This window comes from Eleutherodactylus coqui, chromosome 1 (genome assembly GCF_035609145.1).
Source record: "Eleutherodactylus coqui strain aEleCoq1 chromosome 1, aEleCoq1.hap1, whole genome shotgun sequence".
In the NCBI taxonomy this organism is placed as follows: Eukaryota; Metazoa; Chordata; class Amphibia; order Anura; family Eleutherodactylidae; genus Eleutherodactylus; species Eleutherodactylus coqui.
Window position 1 is genome coordinate 433,147,754 of NC_089837.1, and position 14,771 is coordinate 433,162,524.

At 43.0% G+C, this 14,771-nt stretch overlaps 1 protein-coding gene across 1 annotated transcript in view; it reads left to right on the forward strand.

Annotated features, from left to right (window-relative positions):
• DDX10 (DEAD-box helicase 10) overlaps positions 1-14,771 on the forward strand; it is a 219,381-nt gene that overhangs the window by 38,487 nt on the left and 166,123 nt on the right. Inside the window, exons 11-13 of the mRNA XM_066582115.1 lie at positions 828-915; positions 3,586-3,674; positions 6,850-7,219. Of these exons, the coding sequence (XP_066438212.1) occupies positions 828-915; positions 3,586-3,674; positions 6,850-7,219 (547 nt within the window). The remainder of the gene's footprint in view (positions 1-827; positions 916-3,585; positions 3,675-6,849; positions 7,220-14,771) is intronic.

Below are 14,771 nucleotides of genomic sequence, written 5' to 3' on the forward strand. Positions count from 1 at the left end.
TATAGATAACACATGATCCAGCACTCACAATAGATGGGGAAAGCTCACCTCCTTCCCCTCCCTGCGCAATGACCTCAGCACACTCACAAAATCTTTGCATAGAAGTCAGTGGATCAGCTCTAGAGTACAGATTGTGGCTGCTGTAAAGCATATCTCTAAATGCTGTTAAATGTGTAGCAGGATGGCCGCCCCGTCACTATGTACAGAAAATAAGATTTAAAAAAAAAAAAAAACTACAGTCAGAAAATAATATCGGATTGGGAAAAAAATAATCATCTGATTTTAATTAGTAAAAAAGAAATAAATCTAGGTCATACATTTCCCCTTTAAAACTAGATGGAGATAACGTAGGACAGCCCTGGTCCTTCTAGTATGACTCCTGTGTGCAGGTATCTTATTATGCAAATGGCCATGTTAAAATGTAACATCCCTCCTGACAAAAGATGTTCTCTAAATACATACAGAATTGTTGTAAAGGACACATCCGCATTGATGATTCCAGCATCCGGGTTCTGGTCCCCATCATCCATTACTTCAAATACTCAGTTACAGATTAAAATGGTAATTTGCAGTAATGATCGACTATTGCAAATGACTTTACAGTTATTATTCATCATCATTATTATTAAAGCTAAAGAGCTTTTTTTCCCTTCAATTATTAAAATTAAAACCCTGTAATACGCTAAAAGCAGATTATGCATTATACACTAATTGAAAAACAAATTAAAAGTAAATTAGTTTGAACAGCTAAATTACAGCATTGTAGCGGGCATTCCTAAAGTCCTCTTTATTAAAGTATATTTCTTTGTTCTAACCCCTCCATTCAGAATTAACCCTGAGAAGCTCCTCGATGTTCAAGGGCGACTGGAGGCGTTTTTGGCCCAGGAGCAAGAAATGAAAGAATGTGCTCAAAGGGTGAGTGTGAGCAGAAAGGGCCGAGATGTTGTCAGCAATCTGTATAAGGGCTTATTCAGACAATCGTATATCGGCCGCGTATTTAAGCCGGCAGATATACGGCGTCCCACTCTGCAGGGGGAGGAGGCTGGAAGAGCCGGGAGCAGTGCTCTGAGCTCCCACCCCCTCTCTGCCAACTCTCCACCCCCTCTCTGCCCCTCTGCACTATTTGCAATGAGGGGAGGTGGTATCGGGGTGGAGCTAATTCCCTAAACTTAGCCCTGCCCCCACCCTGCCTCCTCTCATTGCAAATAGTGCAGAGGGGGTGGAGAGGAGGCAGAGAGGGGGCGGGAGCTCAGAGCACTGCTCCCAACTCTTCCAGCCTCCTCCACCTGCAGAGAGAGACGCCGAATATCGGCCGGCATGAATACCCGGCCAATATACGGACGTCTGAAGTCGCCCTAATAAATCCGCTGTCAATTAAAACGTTAAACTTGCAAGTTAGTTTTTGTTTTAATTCCTTATATTTAAAGGGGTTAACAGGGACTAAATAAGATTCTGCACAGGGAATGAACTAAAGTTTAAATAAATAAATTCTCATTGGATGGGTGCCCCCCAACCTGTCCAACACAGCTGCTTCAGTCCCCATTGCATCAGTCCTGGTAGCCGCTGCAGAGGTCAGCATACCATTCATTGTACACATGACCACTTGGCCAATTACTGACTTTAGAGGTCACATGCTATTGATGGCAGCAAAAGTGTTGAAACTACTGATTGGCTGGTTGTCACATATACAATAAGACGGCATCTGACCAACACAACAGTTTTCGTGATTGTTTGAGCGCCATGGCTAAACCAATCAGAGCCATCGCTGCTTGAAGGCGTGCTTTATGAATCCTGTTACGAGAAAGCGATCTTCTGTCGGCGACTGCAAGCAAGATGCCGGAACTTCGCAGACCAGTGGGAGGGACCTGGACCGTGCTAGCTAAGCAGCTCACACTTATTCTTACCGCGATTACCGCAACAGGGTCTTATTGTCGGGAAAACATGGTAGAGGTTACTATGCAAGCAGCCTGATAAGTTTCCTAGGTAAGCTGAAAGGGCAGTCATTTATAGCCACCATCATATTCACACAGCATGCTGTTCTCAGGGAAACAATAATATAACTGCAGGCAGCCAATACTGGGATGCACAGGGTGTTAGTTGATAGAGATGCTAGAAGAAGCAGATTCCGTACATTGCGTTAATAATTTTGCCTTAATCACAGTTGTGACACAGGCTGGAAATATCAGAGAGATCTCTGTATATTCATATAGCATATATATTCTGCTGTGTAATGCAGTACACTACTATGGGAGGGCATGTGTTATGTTTTTTAGATTAGGTTTAGGGATGGCTCCACTATACAGTATATGTTTATAGATAGCTAGGTATCTAGTCATTCCCTTTGTGGTTTAATAGAGACTTCTCTGACTGCCCAAAGTTACACCATTCTTCAAAACACTGCATGTTGTGTGTGTATACTGGAGACCACTCTGACATTGCTAATCTCTGTCACAGCTGTGTTTAATGCACAGCATAGCCGTTTACTGGATAACATAGCAGCACAGGCTGCTAGCATAGCAGCTCATACGCTATATGAATATACAGAGATCTCTCTCTTGGACACTTCCAGCCTGTGTCTCAACTGTGATTAAGACATAATTGGCATAGCAATGTACTGAATCTTATATTTTGACTGCTTATAGCACCTCTATCAACTAGCAGTGTACTGGAGGCTTATATTTTGGCTGCTACTTATAGCACCTCTATCAACTAACACCCTGTGCATCCTAGTATTAGCTGCCTGCAGCTATTTCGTTTTCCTCAGCACAGCATGCTGTGTGAAATATGATAGTGGCTATAAATGACTGCCCTTTTAGCTTACCTAGGAAACTTATAATCAGGCTGCTTGCATAGCACCTCTTAACTCACACTTTTGTATAATACCCTTTCAGCTTGCCTAGCTAACATACACTTAGCTTCTCTACGGACATACTCCAGATGTCGTTCAGCCACCTACTCCTTTATTTTAAAGTGTGTTTTGTCTTTTTTGAGTGCATATATGTTAGACTATACAATTTGTTTTGTGTTTGGGAGGGTATAAGCATTAGGCTATTCTTTTGCCTCTGCCAATTTTCTTGGTAATTATTTGTTTAGCCAGCTATTCCCTAGGGCTGTTTCCTTTCCTTACAATTGGTACTGTAATGTTGGCAGCACTATCTGTTTTCAGTGCTTTCCACACTGTCAGTGGCCTAACGAACAGCTGATCTTCTTCAGGAATCCAGAGTAGCGGACCCACTCAGATCAGTTATTGATTATGCATCTTGAGGATAGTCCATAAATAGTAAAAAATCCCTGATAAACCCTTTTAAAGAGATTCACTACCTTTTTGTTTTGTTTTTGTTTACATCCATTTTTTTATTGTATGCAAAGGACTGAAAACCAGTAAAGATGACAAAAATTAGTCATGAATTCTAGAACCAAGAGTGAGGAACTGGTATTAGTGGAAAATTAAAGGTCATTCCAGTTTGATTGTGACCAATTCCTCCTCCCTTGATAACCATTGTTCAGTTTGTACGATTGGTGGTGTATTTTGTTTTTACTATTAACAATCACACAAGTGTGTGTTTTTCTCTTTTTTTTCTTCAGTGTTTTGTTTCCTATTTGCGATCCGTCTATTTAATGAAAGACAAGGAAGTCTTTGATGTCTTTAGATTGCCACTTGCACAGTATGCTGGGTAAGTTGCCTTATTTTAAAGCACTGTAATGATTTCTTGGTTTGTTTTACCTGTACTGAAATTGTATTCCCTTTCTATATTATCTTCTTCACTGCTCAAAAAAATGAAGGGAACACTTAAGTACCACAGTGTAACCAACCCCCCAAGTCACGTAAACCTCAGTCTGTCTGATTAGGCTGTATTCCCGATAGGAGGTGGGCCGTTACATGAGGAGTATTGGCCAGGCCATGGAAGGGCACCAAACCAGCATCAGGACTGAAGGAACAGGAGTCGCACTGCTAGGACCCTATAATGACCCCCAGCAAGCTACTGGTCAGCATGTTTCTCACCAAATTGTCAGACACAGACTCTGAGGATGGCACGAGGGCCCAACATCCTGTCGTGGCACGTATGCTCACAGCTCAGCACCGTGGAGCACGATTGTCATTCACAAGAGAACACCAGAATTGGCAGGTCCACCATTAGTGCCACGTTCTCATCCCAGATTAGGGCAGGTTCACACTGATCACATGTAACGTGGTGAACATTATGCTGCTTGCAACATCATCCAGTATGACTGGTTTGGTGATGGGTCAGTGATGGTTTGGGGAGGCATATCCTGGCAGGATTGTGGAGACCTCCAACGGTACCCTGGCTGCTATTAGGAACTTGCATGAAATCCTCTGAGCCATTGTCAGAACTGACGCTGGTGCAGTGCGCCCTGGGTTCCTCCTGTTGCCAGCCTCCTGTGATCAGAGCGTGTAGGCAGTTCCTGGATAACAAAAGCATTGATGCCATTTACTGGACTTCTGGTTCCCCAGGCCTGAATCCAGTTGAGAACGTTTGGGACATTTCGTATTAATGCTTCCAAAAAGCACCATAAAAGTGTCCCAAGAGCTCACTGTTGCCCTGATCCAGGTCTAAGAGCATATCTCCGTCCCCCCACACCACCATCCCAAGACACCAGCTGCCGTTGACTATCATGCGCAGTCACTGTGTATTTGCGCAATCCCATTAACTATAATGGGTTACTTCGGTCTGTAATACGAACCATAATAGGTAAATAATGCTTGTCTGAATACCCCAATGCAATTCAATGAGATTTCAGCTCTCCGTATTGCGTAAAAGATATGTGCGTAATATAGTGCGCATATACACCCATGTGAATGAGGCCTTATAAGTATCGCTGAGAGAAGCAGTAGATCAATGCATATGTGAATGTGCGCCATTTATTTATTTATTTATTTTTTTCTGTTTTCTTTTTTTCACCCATTAACTGTTCCAATTTCTCAGTTAACCATTCCAAAGGTTAAAAAAGCTGGTCTGCATAGCCCCAATGGGTCAGTGTGCTGTCCATATGCAGTCAGTTGAAACTATGAATGTGAATATTGCCTGTGTGAATAAGGCTTAAGGTGTTAGCCAGAGAGAGGAAATAGTTGCCCAATCCTGTCCAGCAATGCTGACCCCTCCACAACAGTCTTTCCCCTCTGCGGAGATTTTACCAACACTTTGGAAGAGAACCAGGCTGGAAGTGGAGGTATCAGCATCGCTGGACTGGATCAGGTAAGTATCTCCCACCGATAACTCGTTTAAAGGCGTTTTTCATGGAAATTCTATTGATGGCTTCTCAGGATAGGTCACCAATAGTTGATCATCTGGATTCTGCCACTTGGGACTCCGACCGATCAGCAGATTGAGTGCCTGTAGTGAATGCTTGTACACACTGGCACAGAACGGAAGGTGCCTGTCCAACCCGTTTTTTGTGGCTGGTGCTTGTAACTGCAGGTGCAGCTTTCATTAAATCTATGAAGAGCAGCTTCCGCTCCGTACCCTGCATGTAGCCGCACCAACAATAGGTGCCTAATCATCTGATTGCCCGGGTCCTGAGGTATCTGGGGCCAATAAACACACATTTTCCTAACAGTCTGTGTCCATGTGCTGTTTGCTTCATTTTTCTCACGATTTTTCAATTTTGTTTCCTTTTTTTGTTTTGTTATAAGAATAGCAGCAATGTAGGAGATTAAATATTCTGGCTGCGTGCTGCCAGCGTGACTCATCAGGACTGCTCTGTGGCCTAAATGTTACATGGAAGTGACTGGCACGCATAGGCCATCTGGCTAGGGAAACAAAATGTAACTTTTTGATTACAACAATTTATTCTTTAATTACGGACTGCGGCAGGTTAACCTCTGCGCCAGTAGGGATGCCTTCTAGCAGACACATTATAATACTCTGTATTGCCTGCTTTGTGTCTGACATATTCTCCTTCTAGTTATCAGAGCTGTTCTTTGTAGATAGAATATGTAGAGCTGGAAATCTGCTTATGATTCATAGTTATTTTAGGAGAGGAGTCCTCCGGGGACCCAGAGACTGGATGGCATTGCATATCATGCACATTCTTCTTTATCTACAAGTGTTTCTTACCTTTCAATCACAGTATTCAATAAAACCTTTTGATGCTCCTCATATGTCTGTTTTAGGCCTTATTTATACATGCTAAAAAAATAACAATTCTGGAGCATCTTGGAACTGTGCATTGTGCCTTTCCTCATGCCCCATTTAAACGAGCCGATTCTCGTTTGAACGAGCGAGTGATGTCACCGCTAACTCATTCAGCCCGTTTAGACAGGCAGATCATCGTTGAGAATCGTTCACTTCTCGTTCAGTGTTTTACATTCTCGGGGCTCTTCACATGAGCGTATATCGGCCGCACTTTCACTGCTGGCCGATATACGCTGCCCATTGTGTTGGTTTACAATGCATTAGATGGGCTTATTCCTGCGGCGTAAAAGCGTTCAGACAGCAAAGATAGCACGGTGCTATCTTTGATTCTCTGGGACCTCCGCAGTATTTTTGAAGCGGAGGGTTCCAAAGTTTGCTTCCAGCTCATACAGTTGACTTATGTGTTCAGGCACTGTCTATAAAAGTCAGTGGGTCCATTTGAAACTGTCAAGTGCTTCTAATCAGCTGATTCTGAGAGTCTTGTTTTCATGTAGCTTGGCTGCTGGCCAAGAAGTGAAGTGTGGGACCTCTCTTTTTTTTTCTTTTTTAGTAGATTGGCTAACACCCCTTTAACTGATGACTTTATACTTTCAGCTCTATTCCTTTTAATATTTATTGCTGCGTTGATCTAATTTATATGTATCTGTATTTATTGCCACTGGCTTTAATAAGTTTACGGATTCTCATGCTGCAGGTCATTAGGTCTTGCTGTGGCTCCAAGAGTACGATTCCTTCAGAAAGCCCAGAACTCAAAAAAGTCTGAAAATACACAAAGTGATGATGTCGAGGAGCCTGGCACAATCAGTGATGAGGAAATTGAGAACTTCAAATCTCAACTTGGTGGAAAGAGTTTCAACCATACAAATAAAAAGAATACAAAGCATGATGAACAATCTGATGGAGACAGTGAGGAAGAGGAGGAGGCTGAGAGCTCAGAGGCTGAAAAACAAACCAAATTCCAGCTGGTAGAAGAGGAGGATGACGACGACGATTGTCGAGATACAGAGATTTTTACTGTAAAGAGAAGAGATGTTTTTGGTGTTAATGAAGGCAACAAAGCACCTGTGAGTATAACACAAGACACTATATTCTTATTCATTACGTGGCCAAAAGATGTGGACATCCTGCATGGGTGTTTGATCCCAAAATCAAGAGCATTAATATGGAGTTCCCCACCACCCTCTTCCTTTCCATACTAGAATAGCCCTTCCTATTTATTGATCAGATGACAAGAGCCAAATATTATCTTCTATGGGTTAAAACGTCTGAGCTGTTCTACTGCAAGATGTTTTGCATGTGAAGCCAAAATGACCAAATGTACAACTTATAAGATGATGTCCACATACTTTTGGCCATACAGTGTACATGAAATTCTGCGTAAAGCCTTTTTTTTTTCTTCCTGGAGGAGAGCTAATGTGCATACATTTCTTAGGGAGCATTGCCTTCACTTCCTATACAAGCTGGATCTCCTCAAGGAGAACCAGTAACTTCCAAAAATAGTCTTCTAGAAAAAAAAAGTTGTGTTCACCTATAAAATCAGAAACCTATGTGACATTTCTGCTAGCCTTGTCTTTTCTTATAGGAATGAACAACTTCTAATAATTTGAGGAGTGGGATTTCCCTCCACCCCCCCCAATTTTAGCCATGTTGTCACCATTTTTTCACATATAACTATTTTTGAAAGCTGTTCATTATTTCGTTTTATTCCTTATGATTTGTTTCTTTAGATTTGACACTTGGTGTTTGTTGACCTCTTCAACACCGTAAATGGTAGTTTTCATGTGTGTGCTCCTTTTCATTTGTCAAAATGTCGTCGCCGCACTCGATGATGGTTATACCGAATGTAACCAGATGCTTGTCACTGAAATTGGGAAGCTTGGCAATCAGAAGAGCTCCATGGGGCTCGAGTATAAAACAGAAGTGATATCACTGACTGCTTAGCTCTTCAGTTGCTTGCAAAGGTATTCATCCTCCTTGATGTTTGTTCTGTTTTGTTGTATTACAACTTGGAATTAAAATGGATTTTACTTTTTGATTTTATGTAGTGGAACTTACAAAATAGTCCAGATAGTAGAATGAAAAAAATACCCAATTTTCAAAAAAAGAAAATATACTGAAAAGTTGGGAATGCTAATGTATTCACCCCATTCATATGCATCTACCCTCTTTGCTATGAAACCCCTAAATGTCTGGTCCAATCAGTTGCATTATTAGTTGACCCCATGTGGGCCATCAAAGGATCTCATTATCTGTTGCTTGATGCCAGTATTAATACACCTGTCCTGAAAGACTCCGGACTCTGCAACACCGCTAAGCAAACAACATGAAGACCAAACAGGTCAGAGGCAAAGTATGGAGAACTGCAGATCAGGGTTGGGTTCTATATAAATATCCCAAACTTTGGACATCCTGTGGTCTGTGCTATTACATTCATGATAACACAATGGAAGGAATACAGCAGAACTACAAGAGAAAGTGTCACCAAAAGGCAAGGAAGGCATGAATCAGAGACTCAACAAAGAAACCAACGATTACTGATGGAGCTCCAAAGTTCCTTAGCAGAGATGGAAGTATCTGATCATAGAACCACTGTAAACTGCACAGAGTGGGGTTTTATGGAAGAGAAGCCAGAAAAAAAGCAATTTCTTAAAGAAATACATAATAAAACACAATTGGAGTTCGCCAAACAGCATGTGGCCGACTTCATAGCATATGGAAGATGGTTCTCTGGTCAGAGGAGACTAAAATGAAACGTTTTGGCCATCATGTGTATGGTGCAAACTCAACGCTCCTCATGATCATCAACAATGCCATTCTCACTGTGAAGCATCATGCTGTAGGGATACGTTTAATCGGAAAGGACTGGAAAACTGGTCAGGGCTGAAGGAAAGGCGGATAGTTGTTAATACATGGCGATTCTTTAGGAAATCCTGAGATAGAGGTTCACCTTCCAGTAGGACAATACCCCTAAACAAACTACTAAAGCTACAATGGAGGGGTCTAAGGGAAAACATGGAAATGTCTTGGAGTGGCCTAGTCAAAGCCCAGACCTCGTACCAAATTGTGAATTGGTGGCATGATTTAAAAGACTGCTGAACATCAATACAACCCATGTAACTTGGGGGAGTTGGAGCAGTTATGCCTGGAAGAACGGGCAAAAATCCCAGTGCTTAGATGTGCTAAGCTAATAGAGATGCCATTAAATGGATGAAGCCATGGAACACAGTGCCTGGACTAAAAGACAGCAAGAGAAGTATAAGTCCATTTAGCTCACAGGTTAGAAAGACCAGGCAAGAACCAGCAGCTCTGTCTTTGGATGGCCTGATGCTGTGTTTCATAGCTTCATCCATTTAACCTGTGAAGGAAGGGAACGAGTGTCCGCCACATGGATTACACTACCTCTGCTGGAATCTCTAGGACCGCAGGTGAGCAGCTCTTGAAGCATTATTATAATAATCTGGCTAATTGGTTCTACACATGAGACTCTTCTCATTTGTATTCTAGTAAAGCTAATGGAGACCTACCCCAAGAGACTTGCATTTGTAATTGCAGCAAGAGGTGTCTCCACAGGTTATTGACTTTTATGGGATGTATGTTTACACCCATTAAAAAGGTTGTCTGGGTGTTATAACAACTTTACAAAAATGGATCCAAGTCCGTTAAAAAAAAATATTACAGGTAGCAGTACATGCCAGTTTTCAGACCTGTCGATTCAGCGCTGCGGCCCCACAATCCTCCAAGACTGTGTTGTGGAATGACTACCACTTGATGTCTGCAGCCAGTAGGAAGCTGCAGGGGTCAGGTGCTGTTCTCCTGGCATATCTGTTAAGATGCTGTGGGCGGATATGCCAGGAGAACAGCATCCCACAGCTGCTGGCTCGGATTGGCTGCTGTGGTCAGGTGTTAGTTCTACAAAAAAAACCCAAAACTGTGAGGACTGCGGGGCTGCAGCGCTGGATCGCTGGGTCTGAGGATGGGTTAGTATGGCTACCTGCTTGAATTATTTTAAGAATGGGATCCATTTTAATAAAGTTTTTACCCCCTTTTACGTTTTGTGTTTGTCTGTCTTGTTTGTCCCAGTATAAAATATTTTGCAACTCCAAAGTGGTTGATCAAATCCCTTCGCAGAAAAAACAAACATTTTAATTCCAGGTTGAAATGTTGTAATGCACCAAAACGGCTAAAAGCACCAAGGGCGTGAATACTTTTGCAAAGCGCTGTAAAGGAGAACATTTAGGCGGGTTTGAATTGCGTTCCCCGTGGTGTTAATCCGGCTGTGGGGATCGCAGTGAACGCTTTCCATAGCGTTGCTCTGGAGAGCGCTTCCCACCCTGTACACAAGCAGAGAATCATAAACCTCAAACGACGATCGGCTTGTGTCAACAGGCAGTCATTAATCTATGAACGAGGGCTTGTTTATTGTGAATGCAGGCAAATCTCCAGCCGCTGCACCTCCATTCATCATTTTCGCTCCCATGTTAAAGGACCCCATCTGATCACCAACCTAAGGCCCCCTGTCAACGGACATGATTTCACCGGCGGTAAATCGCCAGCGAATCACGCCGTCTGACGCTTCCATAGCATTGCTATGGAAAGCTCTGGCCCCGTGTCCACGAGCGGAGAATCATTGAGTTTCTCCGCTCGCGGCCGGCAATTCGCAGCATGCTGTGACTTGCCGCGATTCTCCGAGGTCAGCCTGTCTGTCAAATAGGCTGACAGCGGAAATCCGTCTGCCGGCTCCTGCTCTCATGCGGCAGTATCCCACTGGGGGATACTGCAACGCCCATGGACAGGCAGCCTTAAGCCCTATCAAGGCACCACCACCAAAATACACAAGAATGCCTGCAAACCATCCACTTTTGGAGTAAATTTGCACAAACCTCACCCCTGTTGCAGCTGTTTCCCGACACTGTTGGAAACTATATAATTTTTTTTTTTGGGTTGCATTTGCAACCATTTTAATTGCCGTCTGGCACTTCGGTCTTGTGGTTTTACCCGGTGGGCAAGAAGCTAAGTTGTTATGAACACAAGTTTTCAGTGAGTTCTATGGGTGACGGTGAGACAGATGCCAGTCTCTACCCCTATATGTAGCAAGAACAATCCAAGGGTAACTCAGCCGGAACCTGTAATTTATGTCTAGTGCAGTCCTGCTATGTGAGCCTTAGGCTTGCTTAGTAAACCTGAATTAACACGTATTGCCCAATTTCTGTTGTCTTGGAGGTGAACAGTAATTGCAGCGAGGACGCACGTTGCTCAGCAGCATCAGCAGAAAATCTTTTTGTCGTTCTCCGTGAGAGCCTCCTCTCCATTTTTCTGGATCTGATAGATTTGTCTGTTTTTATCCAGCTCTAATTGGCTGTGACTCCCTTTGCACTCAATTAAAGTGCGTCCTCCGAGTCCTCTCGTGAACACTATGTATTTTATTTATTTTTTTCTCTAAATATTGCACTGATGGCAAATCTAAATTTAAAGGGAGAAGCCACCACCTTCTGTACAGGGTTCAGCGTCGCTTCATCTTACGGGCGTTATTCTGCTGAGGGGACCGGGCAACATGTTAATAGAAGCAGGGAAGTTTTTATCTTTGTGCAAGGCAAAAAGTAATGTGATGTGAGGCAAATTCAGAAGTTGTACAACGTCAAGGTTGTTCTTTCTGGAACTAGTTTCATCTTTTTGTGCAAATTTTATAGTTTTTTTTTTTTTTTGTTTTAATACATGTTTTTATGTTTATGTGCAAAATTAATGTATGTAATGAATGGACTGTTTTAAAGGCCTTTTTAGAAATTATCCAGGAAGTAACTTTCTCTAAATGATTACATGCAGATGTAACGTAATGTCTTAAGTTTTATACGGCATCCTAATTTGACCATTGTCGGTATGAGTGCATTTAAAATTGGTGGGGAGACTCCTACCAATCATAAAGTTTTATACCCTATCCTGTAGATATGGGGATAACCTTAAAATATTAGCTCCAATCTGCTGTCAGACGTGTCATCTAGCTGCGAAGGTTGTGTTCACATCGGCATCAGGATCCATTGTAACATTTGATGTTAAAAATAGCAGTGTTTTCCGACCCAGTGGACCCCAAAATAAGTCGGTGAGGAATTACAGCTGCAGTTGGAGTCTATCATGTGACTAATTTGACGCATTCTCTGTCTAGAGGAAAGAAGGTTTCATCACCAACACAGAAGGGGGTTCTTTACTGTAAGAGCAGTGAGACACTAGAACTCTCTGCTTGAGGATGTGGTGATGGTAAAATGGATAGAGGAGTTTCAGAAGGGACTAGATGTCTTTCTAGAGTGCTATGATATTACAGGATATAGACAATAAATAACCAGCAGAGTTGTTGATCTTGGTCTTGGAGTCAGGTAGGAACTTTAAAACGTTGATCCAGGTATTATTTTGACTGCCGTTTTGGAGGTGGGAAGGAGTTTTCCCCCCAAAATGAGCTAAATTGGCTTCTCTCTCATTGGGTTTTTCTTTTTTGCCTCCCTGTGGATCAAGGGGGGGGGGGGGGGGGGGGGACACAGGCTGAACTATATGGAGATTGTCCTTATTTAGCCTAACATACTATGTAATTGTAAACTGTTGGTGGCCATCAGTAGTAGACTGGCAGGTTTTTTGTTTTTTTTTGCTAGGAACCCCGTCAATTACCTTTCTTGGTCAGTGTACTGAACTGATTTCTGCAGGAAGCAGGCAGCTCCGTTTCCACTGCAGTGGCCAGGCTTGGTATTGTAGTCATTGCCCTGAATGACAACTTGGCCTGTAATAACAAGGTTGGCTACTGCAGTGGGAATAGAGCTGTCTGCTCCCTGCAGAAATTAGCTCAACAAACAGCTGATCGGTAGGGGCACTGGGAAAGAGACCACTGCCAATCTACTATTGATTGCATATCCTGAGAATAAGCCATTAATAGTTTACAACCAAACGACCCCTTTAAAGCGACCCTCCGAGCCTCAAGAAGCAAAGGTGGCTGAACCTCTCTTCTTGACTACCCGATGCACACTGTGCATAGTACTACTTAGTTTATAATGTTTTAGGCAGATGACCGGTTCCTTTTAGGCATCAGACAGTTGTGCCGTGTAAAAGTACCCTTATTCCTGTTGAGGAGGGCTATCAGTTGTCAGTTTTTAGTACATTTCCAGGGAGAATAACAGAGGAACATAAGACAGAGTTCTAAGACGCGATGTTCCAAAATTTTTTATTTTATGATGAATATTGAAAAGCATAATGGTCCTCTTTAGGCCCCCTGTCCACGGGCGTTGCGAAGTCCCGCGGCGAATCTCTGCCGCCCAGGAGCAGGAGCCGGCAGACGAATCTCTGCCGGTCAGCATATTTGACAGATAGGCTGACCGCAGAGAATTGCGGCAATTCGCTGCATGCTGCGAATTGCAGGCCACGAGCGGAGAATCTCAATGATGAATGCAGGTGGAGCGGCTGGAGATTTGCCTAAATTCACAGTAAACAGGCCCCCTGTTCATAGATGAATGACTGCCTGTTGACACAAGCCAGTCGTCGTTTGATCTTTATGGCTGCGGAACTTGAATGATCAACAAATAATCGTTCGTTCAGTTGCGGTCGGCATTTATGCTGAACGATTATCGTTGACATTCCCGTGATCCAGCAAGAATGCAAACGATTATTGTTCTGTGTAAAAGGTCCCGAGGGAGCCGGGGCTAGATGAATGGTTTGGGGCTAGATGAATGGTTTGGGGCTAGATGAATGGTTTGGGGCTAGATGAATGGTTTGGGGCTAGATGAATGGTTTGGGGCTTTGCTGTTCTGATTTTCCATTGCTGCAATGAGCACACCCTCCCAATGATGGGCAGTTCCGCACTAACCCATCGTCTTTCCACCAAACTACTTATTACATTTGCATTAACTTTGGCATAAAATGGATCCTCTTAGATGCTGCCGTGTTTTTTTTCATTTGTAGAATTGGGATTCTTTTTAAAATCACATTTAAAAGATCAGTGATATTGAAACTCTGTAATCAACACTCAAGCAGAAGCAGATGTCTTGTAAATGATGACATTAATTTATGGTATCTAAAATTACAGCCAGGTGAAGTTGGTTTCTGATGAAATATGGTTAGCTTAAAGTAAAACTAAACATAAATAAGCCATAAAAATAAGAAATATCCAAGTAATTCCTCAAGCATTCAGGAATGATGATTGCGTAAATAATGGAGGGGGAAGCAGTGGGGGCCTGGGGGTCAGATCCCCACAGATGAAATATTAGGACAGTATAGTTGCAGGGCTAAATAAAGACACAGGTCCATACCGTACAGCCTAACCTGCAGTGTTGGTCCAGAGGAAGGGAAAGAATCCCATGAGGTAGAAGCCAATTTTCGTTTTTTAGGCTGAATGCCCACGGACGGATTATCGCTGTGAAATTTGTGGGCAAACACCCGCTGTGAAACCCGCAGCAATGTCTGTTCATAGACATGCTGTGTTAAACGATTCTCCTATGCCCTTTTGCGGGGGAGAATCGCAGCATGTTCTTTTCTGTGCGGAAAATTGCACGGGCGGCTTCCATTGCAGTCAATGGAAGCCATCTGTCACAAGATAGTCCCGCAGTGAGCACTGCAGCAGTACTGCGAGAATCCGCAGCACAGCCG